General features: G+C 44.0%; 1 protein-coding gene across 2 annotated transcripts in view; it reads left to right on the forward strand.

Moving 5' to 3' along the window:
• The window catches only part of GPLD1 (glycosylphosphatidylinositol specific phospholipase D1), a 67815-nt gene that overhangs the window by 25771 nt on the left and 17647 nt on the right, over positions 1 to 24397 (forward strand). Inside the window, exons 9-14 of one of the 2 annotated variants that reach the window (XM_007074417.3) lie at positions 5286 to 5393; positions 5621 to 5648; positions 5740 to 5879; positions 18249 to 18314; positions 19975 to 20095; positions 22389 to 22528. In XM_007074417.3, the coding sequence (XP_007074479.2) occupies positions 5286 to 5393; positions 5621 to 5648; positions 5740 to 5879; positions 18249 to 18314; positions 19975 to 20095; positions 22389 to 22528 (603 nt within the window). The remainder of the gene's footprint in view (positions 1 to 5285; positions 5394 to 5620; positions 5649 to 5739; positions 5880 to 18248; positions 18315 to 19974; positions 20096 to 22388; positions 22529 to 24397) is intronic. The other variant, XM_042985604.1, reaches the window with a different exon arrangement.

Consider the following 24397-nt stretch of genomic DNA (forward strand, 5'->3'; position numbering starts at 1 on the left):
GTCAGTTGATGGGCATTTGTGCTGCTTCCTTAATTCGGCTCTTGTAGATAATACTGCTGAAAACATTGGGGTGCACGTATCCCTTTGAATTAGTATTTTTGTATCCTGTGGGTAAACACCCTGTGGTGCGATTGCTGAATTGTAGGGAAGTTCTATTTTTAACTTTTTGAGGAACCTCCACACTGTTTTCCACAGTGGCCATACCAGTTTGCACGTCCACCAACAGCGTACGAGGTTCCTTTTCCTCCACATCCTCGCCAACACCTGTTGTCTCTTGTGTTGTTGATTTTAGCCATTCTGACAGGCGTGAGGTGGTATCTCATTATAGTTTTGATTTGTATTTCCCTGATGATGAGTGATGTTGAGGGCATCTTCCATGTATCTGTTGGCCCTCTGGATGTTTTCTCTGGAGAAATGTCCATGTTCTCTGCCCATTTTTAAATTGGTTTAGTTGTTCTTTTGGTGTTGACTTATATCAGTTCTTTATATATTTTGGATATTAGCCCTTTATCAGGTATGTCATTTGAAAATATCTTCTCTCATTCAGTAGGATGTTTTTAGCTTTGCTGATTATTTCCTTTGCTGTGCAGAAGCTTTTTATTTTATGAAGTCCCAATAGTTTATTTTTGCTTTTGTGTCCCTTGCCTCAGGAAACATATCAGAAAAATGTTGCTATGGCTGATGTCAAAGAAATTACTGCCTGTGATCCCTTCTAGGGTTTTTATGGTTTCAGATCTCACATTTAGGTCTTTAATCCATTTTGAGTTTATTTTTGTGTATGGTGTAAAAAAGTGGCCGAGTTTCATTCTTCTGCATATGTTGCTGTCCAGTTCTCCCAGCACCATTTGTTGAAGAAACTGTCTTTTTCCCATTGGATGTTCTTTCCTGCTTTGTCAAAGATTAATTGATCATATAGTTGTGGGTTCACTTCTGGGTTTTCTACTCTGTTCCATTGATTTATGTCTATTTTTGTGCCAGTATCCCACTATTTTGATTAATGAAGCTTTGAAATATAACTTGAAGTCTGGAATTGTGATGCCTCCAGCTTTGCTTTTCTTTTTGAAGATTGCTTTGGCTACTCGGGGTCTTTTGTGGTTCTGTACAAATTTTAGGACTGTTCTAGCTCTGAAAAATGCTCTTGGTATTTTGATAGGGATTGCATTGAATAGTAGATTGCTTTGGGTAGTATTGACATTTTAACGATATTTGTTTTTCCAATCCATGAACATGGAATGTCTTTCCATTTTTTGGTGTGTCGTCATCAATTTCTTTCATCAGTATTTTATAGTTTTCAGAGTATAGGTCTTTCACCTCTTCTGTTCCTAGAGATTTTATTGGTTTTGGTGCAGTTGTAAATGGGATTGTTTCCTTAGTTTCTCTTTCTGCTACTTCGTTATTAGTATATAGAAATACAACAGAATTTTGTACATTGACTTTTGTATCCTGTGATCCTACTGAATTCATTTATCATCTCTAGTATTTTTTTGGTGGTGTCTGTAGGGTTTTCTATAGATAGTATCCTGGCATTTGCAAATAGTGATAGTTTTACTTTTTCCTTACCAATTTGGATGCCTTTTATTTATGTTGTCGAATTGCTGTCGCTAGAACTTCCAATACTATGTTAAATAATGGTGGTGAGAGCAGACATCGGCATCTTGTTCCTGACTTTAGAGGAAAGACTCTCAGTTTCTCACCACTGATTATGATGTTCACTGTGGGCTTTTCATATGGCTTTTCTTATGTTGAGGTATGTTCCCTTTAAACCTATCTTGTGGAGGGTTTTTATCATGAATGGATGTTGTACTTTGTCAAATGCTTTTTCTGCATCTATTGAAATTATCATAAGGCTTTTATTCTTTTCTTGATATGATATGTCGCATTGATTTTGTGAATACAGAACCACTCTTTGAACCCAGGAATAAATCTTACTTGATCATGGTGAATGTTTTTGTTTTGTTTTTTTAATGTATTGTTGGATTTGGTTTGCTAGTATTTTGTTGAGGGTTTTTGCATCTGTGTCCATCAGATACTGGCCTGTACCTCTGGTTTTTAGTGGTGTCTTTATCTGGTTTGGGTATCAAAGTAATGCTGGCCTCATAAAATGCATTTGGAAGTTTTCTTTCATCTTCTATCTTTTGTAATAGTTTGAGAAGAACAGGTACTAACTCTTCTTTGTATGTTCGGTAGAATTTGCCTGTGAAGCCATCTGGCTCTGGACTTTTGCTTATTGGGGGTTTTTTGATTACTGATTGAATTTCATTAACGAAAATTGGTCTGTTGAAATTTTCTACTTCTTCCTGATTCAGTTTTGGTAGGTTATATGTTCCTAGGAATTTATCCATTTCTTCTAGATTGTCCAATTTGTCATCATAGAATTTTTTTTAATATTCTCTTACAATTCTTTGTGTTTCTGTGGTGTCAGTTGTTACTTTTCCTCTTTTGGGGGGGGGTTGTTTATTTACGATCTCTCTCTCTCTCTCTCTCTCTCTCTCTCTCTCTCTCTCTCATGACTCTGGCAAGAGGTTCGTCCATTTTCAAGGAACCAAGTAGGCTCCCCAGTGTGATAATCTGCTTCTTGCCCCTCTCTGAAACCATGGCTCCCTCCCTCTGGTAGCCAGACCTGTGGGGTTTAGCCCACACCATGTCTCTACCCTTTCCACCCTCTTTAATGTGGCCTCTTCTCGACATTTAGTTGTGGAGGCTCTTCTGCCAGTCTTTGGGTCATTTTTGGGGTTGTCTGCACTGATGTGAGTGTTGTCTAGTTGTACCCATGGGACAAGATCCATTTAGAGTCCTCCCACTCTGCCGTCTTTGCCAGGAGTCTCCTGTTGAGTCTTGATTTGAGACCTAACATATGATCAACACTCGTAAATAGTCCATATGCGCTTGAAAAGATTGTTCTCCAACTTTTGGTCTAATGTACGTATGCTTATTAGCTTAAGCTTATTAAATTTACTGTTAAAATGATAAACTAGCCTTTTTATTTTATATTAGGTCGATCTAATAATTACCGAGAAATTTGTTAAAAAAAATTTCCCCTGGCGATGGTGGATTGTTTTCCATTTTCTTGAAGCTCTGTCAATTTGCTATATAGACGTTTTGAAGATATGTTGTCAGGTACATTCAAGTTTAAAAATCTTACATCTTTCCGGTGAGTCGAACCTTTTCCTCATGACGTGGTGACCCTCTTCATCGCCAATGAATGCTTATTGCCTTCCAGTCTCCTTTAGCAACTATCACCGTCGTTACGCTGGCTCTCTTGGTTATGTCCCATGGTGCTTGAATTCCTCACGGCTGGACTTCGAGTTGCATGTCTCCAGGCAGGGTTTGTCGACTTCTGCAGGCTCCCGGGAGACACTGTTAACCTAGGACCATACGGAGTTACATTCAGCCCTTGAAGTTGTTCTGACTACAGAGATAGCACGAATGCAGGACAGACCATTTGTGGGACTGGTGGTAGTTACCAATGTTAGGGGGACAACTATATCTTTTCCCCTTTATCCATTGTCAGTTTCTTGGCTGACCTTGACAGGTTAGGTTGGTTTCTAGCTAATACTCGTGCAGAGGCGTGGCCATTAGTTCAGAGTGTCCTCCGAGGTGGAAACCAGCTTTGGCTGGTTTCTGTGCTTTAGCCCATGCCTTCTGCAGCCCTTCAAAATCGCCAAGAGCTCGGGACAGAGCCTGGCTTCCCCACTTGCTTACCTCTTCAAGTTTCCAGTTTCAATTTATTTTGGGCCTTTGGAAAATTTTCACTTTCTTGCTAGCTTCGTGATTCATCTAAAAAAAATATTTTTGTTATTTTGTCCAGCCCGGAGCTATTTTTATTGGGAGGACCACTCTGGTGCTCTTATAAAAAAAAAAAAAAAATGGATCTCTCCATAGAGTCTTTCTCATAAATATACTAAAATCAGGTTTTATTTGGTTGTGATTTCTGTCTGGTGTATTCTAAGGTTTCAGAAATAAAAATGGAAGATGATTCAGCATTAATCTAATGTATGCTGCTCTTTTGACTGAAATAAGGAATATTGTGAATCAAAACCTGACTTAGAATTCTTTTTACTGTCTCACTTCTTACTTCTGTGTGGTCTAAACCAGGATGTTGGGGTGAGGAGCCATTTCGGTGTTTTAAAAAAAATATTTTGTAATGTTTATGTATTTTTGAGAGAGAGAAGGAGAGAGAGAGAGAGGGAGAGAGAATGAATGGGGGAGGGGCAGACAGAGAGGGAGACACAGAACCCAAAGCAGGCTTCAGGCTCTGAACTGTGAGCGCAGAGCCTGATGAGGGGCTCGAACTCACAAACCGTAAGCTCATGACCTGAGCTGAAGTTGGACGCTTCACCAACTGAGCCACCCAGGTGCCCCCAATTTTGGTGTTTTAAAACTAAGAACTTTCAATAGCAATTCAGTGCTCAAAAGAATAAAAATATATTGCTCCTTGAACTGAATTCACAAGACTAATTCTTTTGACACGTTAGAGTTCGTTTCCTGTCTTTCTTTTTTTTATTTATTTATTAAAAAAAATTTTTTTTTCTTAATGTTTTTTATTTATTTATTTATTTTATTTTATTTTTAAAAAAAATTTTTTTTTCAACGTTTATTGATTTTTGGGACAGAGAGAGACAGAGCATGAACGGGGGAGGGACAGAGAGAGAGGGAGACACAGAATCGGAAACAGGCTCCAGGCTCTGAGCCATCAGCCCAGAGCCCGACGCGGGGCTCGAACTCACGGACCGTGAGATCGTGACCTGGCTGAAGTCGGACGCTTAACCGACTGCGCCACCCAGGCGCCCCTTAATGTTTTTTATTTATTTTTGAGACAGAGAGAGACAGAGCATGAGCGGGGAAGGGACAGAGAGAGAGGGAGACACAGAATCCGAAACAGGCTCCAGGCTCTGAGCCGTCAGCACAGAGCCCGATGCGGGGCTCGAACTCACAGAGTGTGAGATCATGACCTGAGCCGAAGTCGGACGCTCAACCGACTGAGCCACCCAGGCGCCCCTCCTGTCTTTCAATGTACCTCCATAAATATCAGGTTAAGGTACAGTTGTTTGCTGTGCATCTTTGGGGAAATCAGTTCACTTTTCTGTGCTTTAGCTTCCTCTGATGCCAAGCAGGATGTAGCAATTCCAAGCACCGGGGCTTGTAGGTAGGACGAAATACATAGTTCATGGAAAGCCCTTTGCATAATTCCTGGCCCAAAGTAATCATGGAGTGAACAGTAGCTGCTCTTGCTGGCCATTTATCTTTAATTTCAGAATCTTATCTTATTCTAACGCCTTTCTCAGGTATGTGCCCGTCCAAGATCTGCTGGGAATTTACAAGAAGCTCTATGGCCGAGAAGTCATCACCAAAAGTGCAATCGTTGACTGTACCTACCTTCAGTTCTTGGAAATGTAGGTGTCGCCCAGAGGAGAGCTTACAACTGATCTCAGTGTGACTTCCTTCGAGTGCTTTCTGACGTTTTAGTTTCCTGAGTTGGGTTTTGGATTTACGGGATTTTGCTTATTCCAAGGCAGTTGCATGATAGTAGCTACATGTTAATGGAGTTCTTTTCTTCATTATCTGCTTCGCTTCTCTGTACAAACCACACTCACAGGCAAAATTGTTGTTCGTGTTGCAGGTATGGTGAGATGCTGGCCGTTTCCAAGGTAAAGGCTTCATTCTTCACAATCTCAATTTAAAGGATTACGAAGACACCAGGAAAAGCACCTATTGATAACTTCTTTTTCTCTACTGTAGCTTTATCCCACTTATTCCAGAAGATCCCCGTTTTTGGTGGAACAATTCCAAGAATATTTCCTGGGGGGACTGGATGACATGGCGTATTGGTCCACGAACATCTTCCGTCTGACGAGCTTCATGTTAGAGAACGGGACCAGGTGAGATCCGGCTCTACTTGTACGCGGTCCTCCTGCCCTGCCCCCCCCCCCCCCACCAACTATCATGCTCAGGTTTTCCACTGATCAAATGCAAAGCTCTCATGAAGTGCTAGCCTCTCTCGTAACCAAGGAGGGAGAGCAAGGAACTCCCTCCCTCACCTCAAAACTCCGACGCGCTCCCGTGTGGTTACGTGTGCTGCTGTCTCCAGTTTTGGGGACGGAGAGGTGGATCCTGCAGGACTGTGGTCAGTGGGAGGGCCCCCTGTCCACCCCTGTGCCGCGTCCCCTCTTCAGGGAGGACCCGAGTTGTGCGCAGGCTCCGGCAGCCAAGGCCCAGTGAGCCTCTTCTCCGCCTGCCGCCGTCTCAGGGTTAAAGGGTTTCAGAGGCCACTGCACCAAACTCCCTCCTCCGAAGTGAAACGAGGAGTGGATGCATTTGTAAATCACAGCCTTCGGTTGGAGTCTGACATTCAGCCCGCGTGGAACAGCGTCTGGAGCGCCAGCTCCCGCCCTGCATGTCCAGGATGAGTGTTAACCGGGGCCTCCGACCAGGGTAGACCAGCCCGCTTCCTGCCGCAGTAGACCTTTGGGCTCACAGTCTCCCCGCCGGATGGGGGAGCCAAGGCTCCTCTCGGATCTGGCTTGCAACCACCCCACTGAGTATGCAGCCCCCGTGCACTGCGCAGCTAAGTGGGGTGGGGGGTGGTCTGGAGAGGGAGCAGCGGAGGCAGCACCCCATGCAGACAAGGGCAGTGGGAAAGAGGGTTTTAGGGCCGGATCTGTACCAGATGGCGGCTGCTCCATGTAAGGAGTATAGGACTGGGGTTATAAATTGGAGAGGCCCAAATGTGTGTAGCTCTGGGATATTATATGCTGGGTGCTATTCTTTTGGCCTTAAAGACATTTGCTAGTATTCGGGGCTGGCTCATTTGGTCAGGCGTCCGACTTCAGGTCAGGTCATGATCTCACCATTAGTGGGTTCAAGGCCCACGTCAGGCTCCGTGCTGACAGCTCAGAGCCTGGAGCCTGCTTGGGACTCTGTGTCTCCCTCTCTCCCTGTCCCTCCCCTGCTCACATTCTGTCTGTCTGTCTGTCTGTCTCTCTCTCTCTCTCTCTCAAAAATAAATAAACATGAAAAAAATAAAAACACTTTTAGTATTCGGAGAACGTTAACCATAATTATATATTGTGATTTGGAACAGAATTCCCTTGCGTGATAAATTTGACATTAGACTGTAAATATGAAACCTGTTTTAAGTAGCTGGGGAACAGTGAGATAAACAATCCAATATAAATACTATTTTTAATAGTGAAATAAGCCTCCGGTGAAATCTCCAGGCTCTCCTTCTGTGGCCATGGGTTTTGGGTGCACACGATGGTAGAGGATGGGCTTTGGAATTTTCCAGACCTGCCACTCACTGCTGGGTTATCCCAAGCAAGTAACTAAACCTCCCTGAGCTTTGTTTTCTCATCTGTGAAATGGGGGCAGAAATAATTCTATCTTTGATTGCGGGGCTGTTGGGAGGTCCACCTGAGGGCGCTCGTGTAAATGGTTCAGTGTGTAGGAAGCACTTTATAAATGTTGGCTCCTAGTGTTAGGACCACCATTGGAAGGAAGTTCAGTTTATGTTGGTCATGTGAGTGTGAATGACCTGCGTTTATTTGTTTTAAAGATTTTCTCTCTTTTTAATTTAAAAAACAATTTTAAATTAATTTTTAAATTTACATCCAAGTTAGTTAGCATCTAGTGCAATAATAACTTCAGGAATGGAATCCAGTTATATGGGAATCCCCATATAACCCCCAGGGCTCCTCCCAACAAGTGTCCTCCTTGATGCCCCTTCCCCGTTAAGCCCTCCCCCCTGACTCATCACCCTTCCAGCATCTTCCTTGATGCCCCTCCCCCGTTAAGCCCACCCCCCCCCCCCCACTCACCACCCTTCCAGCAATCCTCAGTTTGTTCTCTGCATTTAAGAGCCTCTTATGTTTTGTCCCCCCTCGTTGTTTTTGTTATTTTTGCTTCCCTTCCCTTCCCTTATGTTCATCTGTTTTCTATCTTAAATTCCACATATGAGTGAAGTCATATGATATTTGTCTTTCTCTAATTTCACTTAACATAATACCCTCTAGTTCCATCCACATAGTTGCAAATGGCAAGATTCCATTCTTTTTGATTGCAAGTAATACTTCATTGTGTATGTATGTGTATGTATTATATATATATATATATATATATATATATATATATATATATACACACACACACACACACCACATCTTCTTTTAAATTTGTTTTAAATGTTTATTTTTGAGAAGGAGTCAGAGTGAGCAGGGGAGGGGCAGAGAGCGGGAGACACAGAATCCGAAGCAGGCTCCAGGCTCTGAGCTGTCAGCACAGAGCCTGATGTGGGGCTTGAACTCATGAACTACAAGATCATGACCTGAGCTGGAGTCAGACACTTAACTGACTGAGCCACCCAGACACCCCAATATACCACATCTTCTTTATCCATTTCATCCGTCAATGGACATTTGGACTCTTTGCATACTTTGGCTATTGTCAATAGTGCTACTATAAACATTGGGGTGTATGTGCCCCTCGAAACAGCTTACCTGTATCCATCCCTTGGATAAATACCTACTAGTGCAATTGCTGGGTCATATGGTAGTTCTATTTTTAATTTTTTGAGGAACTTTCATTCTGTTTTCCAGAGTGGTTGCACCAGTTTGCATTCCCACCAACAATGCAAAAAAGATCCTCTTTGTCCACATCCTCGCCAACATCTGTTGTTGCCTGAGTTGTTAATGTTGGCCATTCTGACAGGTGTGAGGTGGTATCTCTTTGTGGTTTTGAGTTGTCTTTCCCTGATGATGAGTGATGTTGAGCATGTTTTCATGTGTCGGTTGGCCATCTGGATGTCGTCTTTGGAGAAGTGTCTATTCATGTCTTTTGCCCATTTCTTCACTGGATTATTTGAATTTTGGGTGTTGAGTTTGATAAGTTCCTTATAGATTTTGTATACTAACCCTTTTAACTTGATATGTCATATGCAAATATCTTCTCCCATTCCGTCAGTTGCCTTTTAGTTTTGCTGATTGTTTCCTTTGCTGTGCAGAAGCTTTTTATTTTGATGAGGTCCCAGTAGTTCATTTTTGCTTTTGTTTCCCTTGCCTTTGGAGACGTGTTGAGTAAGAAGTTGCTGTGGCTGAGGTCAAAGAGGTTTTTGCCTGCTTCCTCCTTGAGGATTTTGATGGCTTCCTGTCTTAGATTTAGGTCTTTCATCCATTTTGAGTTTGTTTTTGTGTCTGGTGTAAGAAAGTGTCCGGATTCATTCTTCTGCATGTCGCTGTCCAGTTTTCCCAGCACCACTTGCTGAAGAGACTGTCTTTATTCCATTGGATATTCTGTCCTGCTTTGTCAAAGATTAGTTGGCCATACGTTTGTGGGTCCATTTCTGGGTTCTCTATTCTATTCCATTGATCTGAGTGTCTGTTTTTGTGCCAGTACCATACTGTCTTGATGATTACAGCTTTGTAATACAGCTTGAAGTCTGGGATTGTGATGCCTCCAGCTTTGCTTTTTGGGGTCTTTGGCTATTTGGGGTCTTTTGTGGTTTCATACAAATTTTAGGATTGTTTGTTCTAGCTCTGTGAAGAATGCTGGTGTTATTTTGATAGGGATTGCATTGAATATGTAGATTGCTTTGGGCAGTATTGACATTTTAACAATATTTGTTCTTCCTATCCAGGAGCATGGAATCTTTTTCCATTTTTTTGTGTCTTCTTCAATTTCTTTCATAAGCTTTTTATAGTTTTCAGTGTATAGATTTTTCACCTGTTTGGTTAGATTTATTCCTAGGTATTTTATTGTGGTTTTTGGTGCAATTGTAAATGGGATCAATTCCTTGATTTTCTGTTGCTTCATTATTGGTGTATAGGAATGCAACCGATTTCTGTGCATTGATTTTATATCCTTCAACTTTGCTGAATTCATGGATCAGTTCTAGCAGGTTTTTGGTGGAATCTTTTGGGTTTTCCATACAGAGTGTCATGTCATCTGCAAAGAGTGAAAGTTTGACCTCCTCCTGGCCGATTTGGATGCCTTTGATGTCTTTGTGTTGTCTGTTTTCTGAAGCTAAGACTGCCAATACTATGTTGAATAACAGTGGTGAGAGTGGACATGCCTGTCTTGTTCCTGACCTTAGGGAGAAAGCTCTCAGTTTTTCCCCATTGAAGATGATGTTAGCGTTAGGTGTTTCATATATGGTGTTTATGGTCTTGAGGTGATCCTTCTATCCCTACTTTCTGGAGGGTTTTTTCCAAGAAAGGATTCTGTATTTTGTCAAATGCTTTCTCTGCATCTATTGAGAGGATCATGTGGTTCTTGTCCTTTCTTTTATTGAGGTGATGTATCACATTGATTGTTTTGCAGATGTTGAACCAGCCCTGCATCCCAGGTATAAATCCCATTTGGTCATAGTGAATAAGTCTTTTAATGTATTGTTGGATTTGGTTGGCTAGTATCTTGTTGAGGATTTTTGCGTCCATGTTTATCAGGGAAATTGGTCTATAGTTCTCCTTTTCAGTGGGGTCTTTGGTTTTGGAATCAAGATAATGCTGGCTTCATAGAAAGAGTTTGGAAGTTTTCCTTCCATTTCTATTTTTTGGAACAGCTTCAAGAGAATAGGTGTTAACTCTTCTTTAAATGTTTGGTAGAATTCCCCTGGAAAGCCATCCGGCCCTGGACTGTTGTTATTTGGGAGATTTTTGATTACTAATTCGATTACTGGTTATGAGTCTGTTCAAATTTTTTATTTCTTGTTTCAGTTTTGGTAGTGTATATGTTTCTAGGAATTTGTCCATTTCTTCCGGATTGCCAACTATATTGGCATATAATTGCTCGTAATATTCTTAATATAGTTTGTATTTCTTTTTTATTTATTTATTTTTTCAATATATGAAATTTATTGTCAAATTGGTTTCCATACAACACCCAGTGCTCATCCCAAAAGGTGCCCTCCTCAATACCCATCACCCACCCTCCCCTCCCTCCCACCCCCCGTCAACCCTCAGTTTGTTCTCAGTTTTCAACAGTCTCCTATGCTTTGGCTCTCTCCCACTCTAACCTCTTTTTTTTTTTTTTTTTCCTTCCCCTCCCCCATGGGTTTCTGTTAAGTTTCTCAGGATCCACATAAGAGTGAAACCATATGGTATCTGTCTTTCTCTGTATGGCTTATTTCACTTAGCATCACACTCCCCAGTTCCATCCACGTTGCTACAAAAGGCCATATTTCATTCTTTCTCATTGCCATGTAGTACTCCATTGTGTATATAAACCACAATTTCTTTATCCATTCATCAGTTGATGGACATTTAGGCTCTTTCCATAATTTGGCTATTGTTGAGAGTGCTGCTATAAACATTGGGGTACAAGTGCCCCTATGCATCAGTACTCCTGTATCCCTTGGGTAAATTCCTAGCAGTGCTATTGCTGGGTCATAGGGTAGGTCTATTTTTTATATTTTGAGGAACCTCCACACTGTTTTCCAGAGCGGCTGCACCAGTTTGCATTCCCACCAACAGTGCAAGAGGGTTCCCGTTTCTCCACATCCTCTCCAGCATCTATAGTCTCCTGATTTGTTCATTTTGGCCACTCTGACTGGCGTGAGGTGATAATCTGAGTGTGGTTTTGATTTGTATTTCCCTGATGAGGAGCAACATTGAGCATCTTTTCATGTGCCTGTTGGCCATCTGGATGTCTTCTTTAGAGAAGTGTCCATTCATGTTTTCTGCCCATTTCTTCACTGGGTTATTTTTTTTTTTCGGGTGTGGAGTTTGGTGAGCTCTTTATAGATTTTGGATACTAGCCCTTTGTCTGATATGTGATTTGCAAATATCTTTTCCCATTCCGTTGGTTGCCTTTTAGTTTTGTTGGTTGTTTCCTTTGGTGTGCAGAAGCTTTTTATCTTCATAAGGTCCCAGTAATTCATTTTTGCTTTTAATTCCCTTGCCTTTGGGGATGTGTCGAGAAGAGATTGCTACGACTGAGGTCAGAGAGGTCTTTTCCTGCTTTTTCCTCTAGGGTTTTGATGGTTTCCTGTCTCACATTCAGGTCCTTTATCCATTTTGAGTTTATTTTTGTGAATGGTGTAAGAAAGTGGTCTAGTTTCCACCTTCTGCATGTTGCTGTCCAGTTCTCCCAGCACCATTTGTTAAAGAGACTGTCTTTTTTCCATTGGATGTTCTTTCCTGCTTTGTCAAAAATGCGTTGGCCATACGTTTGTGGTTCTAGTTCTGGGGTTTCTATTCTATTTCATTGGTCTATGTGTCTGTTTTTGTGCCAATACCATGCTGTCTTGATTATTACAGCTTTGTAGTAGAGGCTAAAGTCTGAGATTGTGATGCCTCCTGCTTTGGTCTTCTTCAAAATTACTTTGGCTATTCGGGGCCTTTTGTGGTTCCATATGAATTTTAGGATGGCTTGTTCTAGTTTCGAGAAGAATGCTGGTGCAATTTTGATTGGGATTGCGTTGAATGTGTAGATAGCTTTGGGTAGTATTGATATTTTGACAATATTCTTCCAATCCATGAGCAGGGAATGTCTTTCCATTTCTTTATATCTTCTTCAATTACCTTCATAAGCTTTCTATAGTTTTCAGCATACAGATCTTTTACATCTTTGGTTAGATTTATCCCTAGGTATTTTATGTTTCTTGGTGCAATTGTGAATGGGATCAGTTTCTTTATTTGTCTTTCTGTTGCTTCATTGTTAGTGTATAAGAATGCAACTGATTTCTGTACATTGATTTTGTATCCTGCAACTTTGCTGAATTCATGTATCAGTTCTAGCAGACTTTTGGTGGAGTCTGTTGGATTTTCCATGTATAATATCATGTCATCTGCAAAAAGCGAAAGCTTGACTTCATCTTTGCCAATTTTGATGCCTTTGATTTCCTTTTGTTGTCTGATTGCTGATGCTAGAACTTCCAGCACTATGTTAAACAACAGCGGTGAGAGTGGGCATCCCTGTCGTGTTCCTGATCTCAGGGAAAAAGCTCTCAGTTTTTCCCCGTTGAGGATGATGTTAGCCGTGGGCTTTTCATAAATGGCTTTTATGATCTTTATGTTCCTTCTATCCCAACTTTCTCAAGGGTTTTTATTAAGAAAGGGTGCTGGATTTTGTCAAAGGCCTTTTCTGCATCGATTGACAGGATCATATGGTTCTTCTCTTTTTTTTTTTGTTAATGTGATGTATCACGTTGATTGATTTGCGAATGTTGAACCAGCCCTGCATCCCAGGAATGAATCCCACTTGATCATGGTGAATAATTCTTTTTATATGCTGTTGAATTCGATTTGCTAGTATCTTATTGAGAATTTTTGCATCCATATTCATCAGGGATATTGGCCTGTAGTTCTCTTTTTTTACTGGGTCTCTGTCTGGTTTGGGAATCAAAGTAATACTGGCTTCATAGAATGAGTCTGGAAGTTTTCCTTCCCTTTCTATTTCTTGGAATAGCTTGAGAAGGATGGGTATTATCTCTGCTTTAAACGTCTGGTAGAACTCCCCTGGGAAGCCATCTGGTCCTGGACTCTTATTTGTTGGGAGATTTTTGATAACCAATTCAATTTCTTCGCTGGTTATGGGCCTGTTCAAGCTTTCTATTTCCTCCTGATGGAGTTTTGGAAGAGTGTGGGTGTTTAGGAATTTGTCCATTTCTTCCAGGTTGTCCAGTTTGTTGGCATATAATTTTTCATAGTATTCCCTGATAATTGTTTGTATCTCTGAGGGATTGGTTGTAATAATCCCATTTTCATCATGATTTTATCTATTTGGGTCATTTCCCTTTTCTTTTTGAGAAGCCTGACTAGAGGTTTGTCAATTTTGTTTATTTTTTCAAAAAACCAACTCTTGGTTTTGTTGATCTGCTCTACAGTTTTTTTAGATTCTATATTGTTTATTTCTTCTCTGATCTTTATTATTTCTCTTCTTCTGCTGGGTTTAGGCTGCCTTTGCTGTTCTGCTTCTATTTCCTTTAGGTGTGCTGTTAGATTTTGTATTTGGGATTTTTCTTGTTTCTGGAGATAGGCCTGGATTGCAATGTATTTTCCTCTCAGGACTGCCTTCGCTGCGTCCCAAAGTGTTTGGATTGTTGTATTTTCATTTTCGTTTTTTTTCTTTCTTTTTTTTTTTTTTTTTTAACGTTTATTTATTATTGAGAGACAGAGGCAGAGCATGAGCAGGGAAGGGGCAGAGAGGGGGAGACACAGAATCCAAAGCAGGCTCCAGGCTCTGAGCTGTCAGCACAGAGCCTGATGTGGGGCTTGAACTTGTGAATTGTGAGATCATGACCTGAGCCCAAGTCGGACGCTTAATTGACTGAGCCACCCAGGTGCCCCTTGTTCACATTTCTGCTGTGTTGGTTGTGATCTCTCCTATTTCATTCTTGATTTTATTTACTTGGGTCCTTTCCTTTTTCTTTTTGACCAAACTGGCTAGGGGCTTATCAATTTTGTTAATTTTTTCAAAGAACCAGCTCCTCGTTTCATTGATATATTCTGTTATTTTTGGTTTTGATAGCATTGATTCCTGCTCTAATCTTTATTATTTCCTGTCTTCTGCTGGTTTGGGGTTTTATTTGCTCTTCTTTTTCCAGCTTTTTAAGGTGTAAAGTTAGGTTATGTATCTGTGACCTTTCTTCCTCCTTTAGGAAGGCCTGGATTGCTATATACTTTCCTCTTTGACCTCCTTTGCTGCATCCCAGCGGTTTTGGGTTGTGGTGCTATCATTTTCATTGGCCTCTATGTACTTTTTAATTTCCTCTTTAACTTCTTGGTTAGCCCATTCATTCTTTAGTAGGATGTTCTTTAGTCTCCAAATATTTGTTGTCTTCCAAATTTTTTCTTGTGGTTGATTTCAAGTTTCATAGTGTTGTGTTCTGAAAATATGCACGGTATGATCTCAATCTTTTTGTACTTGTTGTGGGCTGATGTGTGTCCCAGTATGTGATCTATTCTGGAGAATATTCTATGTACACTGGAGAAGAATGTGTATGCCACTGCTTTAGGATGAAATGTTCTGAATATATCTGTTAAGTCCATCTGATCCAGTGTGTCATTCAAAGCCATTGTTTCCTTGTTGATTTTCTGCTTAGATGATCTGTCCATTGTTGTCAGTGGGGTACTGAAGTCCCCTACTATTAGGGTATTATCAATGAATTTCTTTATGTTTGTAACTAATTGATTTATATCGTTGAGTGGTTTCATTTTGGGGGCATATATATTTACAATCGTTAGATCTTCTTGGTGGATGGACACCTTAATTATGATATAATGCCCTTCTGCATCTCTTGATACAGTCTTTATTTTAAAGTCTAGATTGTCTGATATAAGTAAGTATGGCTACTCTGGCTTTCTTTTGTTGACCATTAGCATGATAGATTGTTCTCCATCCCCTTACTTTCAATCTGAATGCGTCTTTAGGTCTAAAGTGGGTCTCTTGTAAACAGCATATAGATGGATCTTGTTTTCTTATCCGTTCTGATACCCTCTGTCTTTTGATTGGAGCGTTTAGTCCATTGACATTTAGAGTGAGTACTGAAAGATATGAATTTATTGCCATTGTGTTGCCTGTAGAGTTGGAGTTTCTGGTGGCATTCTCTGTTCCTTTCTAGTCTTTGTTGCTTTCGGTCCTTTTAGTTTTGTTTCATCCTTTCTCCCCTCACAGAGTCCCCCTTAAAATTTCTTGCAGGGCTGGTTTAGTGGTCACTGACTCCTTTAATTTTTGTTTGGGAAACTTTTAATCTCTCCTTCTATTTTGAATGACAGCCTTGCTGGATAAAGAATTCTTGGCTGCATGGTTTTTTGATTCAGCATATTGAATATATCCTGCTACTCCTTTCTGGCCTGCCAAGTTTCTGTGGATAGGTCTGCTGCAAACCTGATCTGTCGTCTTTTGTAGGTTAAGGACTTTTTTTCCCTTGCTGCTTTCATGATTCTCTCCTTGCCTGAGTATTTTGTGCATTTGACTATGATACGCCTTGTTGATAGTTTGTTTTTGTTCAATCTAATGGGAGTTCTCTGTGCTTCCTGGATTTTGATGTCTGTGTTTTTCCCCAGGTTAGGAACCTTTTCTGCTATGATTTGCTCATATAAATCTTCTACCCCTTTTTCTCTCTCTTCATCTTTTGGGACCCCTATGATTCAGATGCTAAAAAAATTTTTTTAATGTTTATTTTTGGGGGGGAAGGAGGGGAAGAGAGAAAGGGAGACACAGAATCCGAAGCAGGCTCTAGGCTCTGAGCTGTGAACACAGAGCCTGAAGTGGGGCTCGAACTCATGGACTGTGAGATCATGACCTGAGCTGAAATCGTGACTTGGATGCTTAACCGACTGAGCCACCCAGGCTCAGTTTTATTTTTGAGAGAGTGTAAGCAGAGGAGGGGCAGAGAGAGAGGGACAGAGGATCTAAAGCAGGCTCCAAGCTGTCAACACAAAGCCCAATGTGGGGCTTGAACCCATGAATCGTGAGATCATGACCTGAGTCAAAGTTGGACGCTTAACTGAGTGGGCCACCCAGGCACCCCTAAAGATTTTATTTTTAAATAATCTCTATACTCAACATGGGGCTCGAACTCACAACCCCGAGATCAAGAGTCTCATGCTCTTCTGACTGAGCCAGCCAGGTGCTCCAACATTTATTTGTTTTATAAAATCCATGTGTAATGATCCTCAAGTGGAGAATAGTTTTGGCGTTTGTTTGGGGTAGGTTGTCCAAATAGTTATGGACAGCCAGACCTTACTCTTTAAAAATTTTTTAAACGTTTATTTATTTTTGAGAGAGACAGAGAGACAGAGTACAAGTGGGAGAGGGGCAGAGAGAGAGGGAGACACAGAATCCGAAGCAGGCTCCAGGCTCAGCTGTCCGCACACAGCCCGATGCGGGGCTTGAACCTATGAACCGTGAGATCATGACCTGAGCCAAAGTTGTACGCTTAACCGACTGAGCCACCCAGGTGCCCCTAAACCTTACTCTTTAATTAGGAGAACTATTTGAGAAGGAACAGATTTGTCTCTTGATCTCTGTTCTGCTTTATCAAGGTGGAAAATTCCTTGAATTGATTGTCTCTTCACACCCAAAGAAAGATTCATCAGAGTTTGTGGAACTTGGTGGAAATATGGAGAAAGGCTCCAAAGAAAAAGGAGGCAAATTCAGGAGCGGGAGAAGCAGTGTGTACACTGTCATATTATAAGGATTTCTCAGCGTCCTGATAATTATCTTCCAAAGCAGATATGTCGCTTGAAACTCCTAGTGTAGCTTCTGGAAGAAACAGCGGAAGAATGGTAGTTATGTTTGCAGCCAGAGCTCTGCATAATTCAAAAAGGATTTGTAACTGTAGCGTTTTTGCTGTAAGGCTGCCGTCCCAATCCTGGTGTTGGAGAACAGAGCATTTGAGGAAAAACCTTCTCCGAAGCTGAACGTTGGCCCTGAGAGAGATGATTTTTTTTTTAAATTTTTATTTATTTTTGAGAGAGACAGAGAAAGAGAGACAGAGCATGATTGAGGAAGGAACATGGAGAGAGGCAGACACAGAATCCAAAGCAGCTCCAGGCTCTGAGCTGTCAGCACAGAGCCTGACACGGGGCTTGAACTCACGCACTGTGAGATCATGACCTGAGCTGATGTCAGATGCTCAACCGACTGAACCACCCAGGTACCCCTAGAACAGACTCTTGTAATGTAATACTCCCTTGCTTAGTGCTTCCTTCCAGAGGGAGAGGGAAAGTTTACCTCTTATGTTCTCTTAGTGGCCGTGTCAGTTTACAAATCTTTGTTTTTAAAGGAATGAGATGAAGAAAATAAGACCTATTCAATCATATGCGGGCATAATCGGGCAGAGAGGGGTGCCATTGGGAATCCGTTTCTTTTTGTCTCCAACTCCCAGAGGGTTCATGGTAGCGTGGGGCGGTGGAACAGGTTCACTGGGAGGGAGGAGGGCGGCGTGAGTCTGGGGTGACCAGAGCAGGTGCACAGGAGGGAGGGGGGTGGGTTCAAAGCCCCACGCTGGGCTTTGTGCCGACAGCTTGGAGCCTGCTTTAGGTCCTGTGTCCCTCTCCTCCTCCTCGCAGGGAGGGGTCTGGGGTGACCAGGGTGTGGGGCTGCCTGTGTTACCACCGGGCTGTCTGCAGTCGGCTCATACACCCTCAGCACGGAGGCCCCCGGTCCTTCAGCAGTGCCGTCTGGCTCTGTCACGAACGCCCCTAGACTAAGGCTTCTGGACGTGGCTTCAAGTGCACCACCGATTCTCAGTAAAATTCATGCCTGGAAAGAAGGTGGTGGAAAAATGCCTGATTCATCTGTGTCCCCAGTGACTGCAGTCTGCCCGAGAACCCTCTGTTCATTGCCTGCGGCGGCCAGCAAACCAGCGCCCAGGGGTAAGTGGATTCCAAACCCGTTCATAGAGAGACAACATGCAAACCGAACAAGGAACACACCGAGGGGTGCTCGGTAGACACGAAGACGGGATTTGTAGACAGGTAGGTGCGCGGGTCCGCCACTTACAGCCGTGTGATTTTCAAACAAGTTGCTTAATTTTTTTTGAGGTGCAACTTCCTCCTCCTGGCAAGATAGAAAAAAAACACATGTCCATATTCCCAGAATCATGGCCTGGATTTCGTGCCAGCACGGATGTAAAGCAATTAGCATATCAGCGAGTCGCTCGCTAAGGAGTAGAAATGGTAGTTCACGGTGTTATTACCATCACTGGTAGTACTCATCAACTTGACTTGCTCAGGGTGAAATCCGGGTAGTCCTCGAGGAGACCGGGTGAGCAGAAGATGGTCAGGTGGTTCCTGAGGAGGGGGGCCGGGGGCCCGACTTGTGTTCTGAGGGCTGGCGTCCCTGTGGGGCCCCGTCCCGACCACGTGCGCTTACTAAGCGTGTTCGTATTCTGCACGTCCGTGACGAGAGGGTGTTTGCTCCTCGCCGGCTCCAGGGGCTGGTTTAGGCTTTGAGGCCTCGTCGTGAGCAGGACAGAGACGGTTCCCGCGCCCCGGGGTATGTGTCCGGCAGGGAGATGGGCACCGAACAAAACTCGTAGGCAATCTCAAGCGTCAGGAGGGACGTAGCATGGAGTGTCCTGACCCCGTCACAGGAGAGCCCTCGGCGACGAAGTGGCGCTTCCACGGATATTTCAGGGTGAGCGAGGGCTAGATACTCGGACGCCGCTGCAGTGAAAGAGAGAGAGAGTGTAGAGCCGCAGAACAGGAGAGTTAAGCCCTCACGGTTTAATTTATTTAAATGAGGGAAGCCTTTGTTTTTTTTTTAACGTAACTGAATTGAATGCCTCTGGCTCGAGCTTGTCATGTGTAGGTTGTCAGAGTCCCTACGCCGGCTGGCGTTGTACACGGGCCCCTGCGTTCACTCCCGTTTCCCGGCTGCTCTGTCCCGCTCCTCTGCGCGTCTGGTTTGTTGCCTCTTAAAATATATGGCTTTGAAAACATACTTTTATTGCACGGTTCGTGCCAGTGTGTCTTTGAAGATAAATCCGCGTGCCTGCATACCGGCGTCCCAAGCACCTACCGTTTCTTTTCTTTTAAGTAGTCTTTCTTTAATGTTTATTTTTGAGAGACAGGGTATGAGCGGGGGAGGGGCAGAGAGAGCGAGGGAGACACAGAATCCGAAGCTCCGACTCGCGAACCCACGAAATCATGACCTGAGCTGAAGTCGGACGCTCACCTGAGCCCCCCAGGCGCCCCACCTACCGACTGTCTCTTGACCATTTGCATGAAATGCTGAAATCCCGTCTTGTTGTTGTTGTTGTTGTTATTTTTAGTAATCTGGAAGAACTTCACACCTTTTATACCAGAAGAGTTTGAGGCTCCGGGAAGTAGTTTTTTATAAGCACCGGCTCTTAACCTTGGAAATGTGTTCAGTAAAATTCTGTGGAACGTCCTGGGAAGGTTTTTCTCTTTCACCTTCCAGATAATAGGATTTCATGGTCTTTCACCCGAGCTGGACGTGACTTCATGTCCATCGTTCGGGGGCCTGTTGTCTCCTCAGTCTGTCCCGTTCTGTGGTTCTCCCTTCCCGCAGCTCCAAAGTACAGAAAAGTGATTTCCATAGGAATTTGACTGCGTCCCTCACTAAAGAGACTGGAAAAAATATAAACTATACTGAAAGAGGAGTGTTCTTCCGCGTGGATTCCTGGACCTCGGTAAGAGTTTTCTGTTGCTATGGGGGGGGAGGGTGTGAGCTGCCCACTGCGATCTTGACCTGCAGACGTACTGGCTGTTTACTTGTTCACTGAGCGCCCTGTGCGCCTCCAGGCCAGCAAATACCCTTGGCCTCCAAATCTGGTCTTCTCCAGAGACGTCCTGAGATGTGAGTCGGGACCTTTGTGGCCTTTGGCAAGTCCCGCGGAGCCTGAGGTGGCCCTGGCAGATGCTGCATATGAAATCCATCCATGCGATCATCTTTTAAGTGTCAGACAGTTTGGGGAGTCTGGGTGGCTCAGTCAGTTAAGCGTCCAACTTCGGCTCTGGTCACGATCTCACAGTTCGTGGGTTCGAGCCCCGTGTGGGGCTCTGTGTTGACAGCTCAGAGCCTGGAGCCTGCTTTGGGTTCTGTGTGTGTGTGTGTGTGTGTGTGTGTCTGTCTCTCTCTCTCTCTCTCTCTCTCTCTCTCTTTCTCTTTCTCTTTCTCTCACCTTCCCCTGCCGATGCTCTGTCTCTGTCCCTCAAAAATTAATAATAAAAAAAACGTTAAGTGTCAGACACTCAACTGGGTGTGTAAGATGAAAGGGAAATAGACTGTGACCTTGAGAAAAGGTGTCTAATTGGGGTGATAAGTATACAGATAATCATATGTATGTAGTATGCAACAAACAACGCGGGTGGGCAATACTCTGCCTGTGAGACAAAACTTCCCTCTTTGACTTAGGCCTTGAACAGGAGGTTATATTTCATCAGTGAGCATGTATCTCTGTGGGTTGGGAAGGTTTGGGGGATATTTGGAAATACGGGTAGACTTTTTGGCCTGGAAAACAAGACAAGGGATACAAGGTACTCGGAGAGGTTGGGAAGGCACCGGACTGTGAAAGAGCTCTGAACGCCGGGAGAAGGGTTCACGCGACATCGTCTAAACGGCGCCTCTGGGAGTTGGGCAAGGGCCTGGGCGGGTCTGTTCTGTGGGGGTGCAAGCAGTGCCGACACGGGGGACGGGCTGCAGCCGCCCCGAGAAGGGCCCCTTACCTGGGTTAGCGCTCTGCTGTTGCTGCCTTGAAATTCCTACTCACTGTTGACCTAGGGGCTCTGTGCTTCCATTTTGCACCGGGCTCCACAAATTACACAGCCAGTCCTGACCCGGAATCCTCTATCACGCACTTATCCTCTTGTCCTAGTTATTTGGATCCCCTTCATAAAAAGGGAAGTCCTGTAAGAGAAACACTTTATGTTCCTGAGGCCTGTCGTGGCCTGGCACACAGCAGGTGCTGATTAAATGCTTCCTGGCTGAACGAGCAAGGCAGAGCTGGGCATTAGGCTGGGCGTCTATGTGCAGCCCGCCAGGGGGACCGGATGGGAAAACCAGAGGCACGGGCCTTTCCTGCAGGGCCCTCAGTGGGCTCTTCTCTGGAGCCCGAGCTGCGAGGGGCTGTCCCCCAGCTCTGGCCGATGCCACTCCACCCGGGGCCGGCCTCGGAATTCTGGTCTGGTCTCGTGACGCCCTCAGGTGGATTTAGAGTTGTATCCCCTGGGCTTGGACGGATCTGGTATGTGGCCGGATTATTCAGGGCCGCTTGGGTGCGCGAGCAAGTTACGAACAGCTGAGCATCCCACACGGACGGCCCGGTCCCCGCTCCGGTGTTTTGCAGCTGAGCTCTCCCGCCTGACGTGCCTCTACCTGCTGTGGTTTGGAGGGTGTTTGGGGCATCTCGGTGGTGTTCCAGTTCTTGGGGGTGAAAATATGCACAGACACGCACACACGGACACAGAAATGCACACACACGACGCACACATACACAGAGATCTGCACACACACACCCATGGACACACACGTAGACATGCCCCTGCACATGCATAGACACACAGATACACAATCAGTTCCATATTGAATGAACTCTTAAGCTATTTTAATCCATTAGCTTTCTTTCATTCTGTTCTTCAGGTTAACACAGAGCACAGACCATCCTGACTTTGGTTCAGGCTAAGCCCCAGCAAACTTCCTTACCCGCTGGCATGAGACCTGGGGCTGTAACCGCTCCACCCCGCCCTCCCCCCGCCCTGCATACTGGGATAGTGATTGGCCTGCCCTGACTGCCCATCCCAAGTGGTCTTAGCTATTGATTGGAATCAGCACTTTATTTATTTATTTATTTATTTATTTATTTATTTATTTATCACTTGTCAAAACTGGCTTCCCTTAGACAGTCTAATACTTTTGACAAGAAATAATAGTTTTGCCGATGATGCCATGTGTCTTTACCTGCCTGTACTAATTTTGTTTTCCAGGATTCCCTTACTTTTGCGTACCAGGCTCTGGAGAGGAACATACGGGCAATGTTCACGGGCGGCTCTCAGCAGTCGCTGAAGCACGTCTCCAGCCCCTTGGCTTCTTACTTCCTGTCTTCTCCCTATGCAAGACTCGGTTGGTAGGTAGAAGTTTCTCCTATTCCTGAATGCTATCATCAGCATGACTTTCAGTCATTGAACAGATTTCGGATGGCACCTGTTAGCACGTCATATTCCATTCCGGTCACCACCAACAAAAATATTAATTTAATTTCATCTTTATAATAACCACTTGGGGCACCTGGGTGGCTCAGTCAGCTAGGCGTCCGACTTTGGCTCAGGTCATGATCTCACGGTTCGTGGGTTCAAGCCCCGCATCAGGCTCTATGTTGACAGCCTGGACCCTGGAGTCTGCTTTGGATCTGTCTGTCTGTCTCTCTCTCTCTCTTTCTCTCTCTCTGCCCCTCCCCTGCTTGGACTCTCTCTCAAAATAATATACATTAAAAAAATTTTCAAAACCCAATAACCACGATCTCCTTAAAATTGGTGAAAATGTGTTTAAATACAAGGAGCTTTCACCTGACTGAATAATTACAACAATAAAGTATTACAGAATATTTGCAAAGCTTCAATGTTCTTGAAGACCTAATGTCACAGACGTTTGGGAATCTAATGACATTAGAAGCATATGAACAGATGGCTAATCCAGTGATCGGAATATCCTGACTTCATATGACAAAAGCCTAGTAAACCATGGTAATTATAAATACAATGTTGGGGATTCCTCTGATGTTAATAATCAACCAAAACCGAGCCCCAGTACATAGAAGTGATTGTTTTCTGGAGGTTGGGGGACACTTCTTTTTTAAGCCACGCTCCTTAAAACCATATGACATTGTTTCCCTTGGAAACATTTACTGACAGCTCTTCTTTTTTGGGCCACTAACGCATGCAGCCCCAGCACAGGAATGGGAGGTGAATGTTGTTTTTACTGGCCGTTCAGTCGCGCATAATGGCTCCTCGTGGCCGCCTTCCCGAAGGAGCCAAAGGAGGCCTCCTGCTAGGCTTGCGGTCACATGGGGGTGTGTGTGAGGACAGGGGGGTGTGGGGGTGGGGGAGCAGCAGTGAAGATGGAGGTCTCTCCCCTGCACCCAGCCTCAGAGCGCAGGGAACAGCAGTGTCTCCCTGGTGCCTGTCAGCCCCTTGGAAACTACTTGTCTCCCTCTGTTCTGCCTTTTATTCCTTTTGTGGCCATAAGAACGAGAATAAACAGATGATCTCTGGTCTTTCTAGCTGCCCCAGCAAAGACCTTTGAACCTTTGGGTTTGTCTACTTCTGTACCTGCTCAATCATAGATTCTCATTTACAATCACCCACTAGGGCGCCTGGGGGGGGCTCAGTTGCCTAAGTGTCTGGCTCTTGATTTTGGCTCAGGTCATGATCTCACAGGTTCATGCCGTGTTTTCTCTCCCTCTCTCTCTCACTCTCTCTCTCACTCTCTCTCACTCTCTCTCTCTCTCACTCTCTCTCACTCTCTCTCACTCTCTCTCTCTCTCTCTCTCTCTCTCTCTCTGCCCCTCCCCTTGCTTGTGCTGTCTCGCTCTCTTTCAAAAATAAATGAATAAACTTAAAAAAAAGAAAGCAAGATCTACTAACTACATCGAACAGTTAGGATTTTTCACAGCACACGGCACCCTGTGCAGCTAAGGTAGAGATAGCATGTATACTTAACACAAGTTTGTCCCAGACTCAGTTCGTGTCTGTTTGTTACCTGACCTGTCAGAGCCCGTGCCACTGGCTGGGTGCAGTTGTCCTCTCTTGCCAGGCGAGCTCAGGACCACGCACAGCTATTCTGGGTTTTGCATAGAGGACCTGAGGCTCTGTGAAGATGCTTTTCACCTGCTCGGGTCATAGGGCCCAGAAATGCCCAGAGGCCTTGGTGGCCTCAGTGTCGTCGTCGTTATGTTTCTTGGAGAGCAAGACCGAATCACACGAACAACGTAAACTCA

The sequence above is a fragment of the Panthera tigris genome, chromosome B2, assembly GCF_018350195.1.
Source record: "Panthera tigris isolate Pti1 chromosome B2, P.tigris_Pti1_mat1.1, whole genome shotgun sequence".
Lineage (NCBI taxonomy): Eukaryota > Metazoa > Chordata > Mammalia > Carnivora > Felidae > Panthera > Panthera tigris.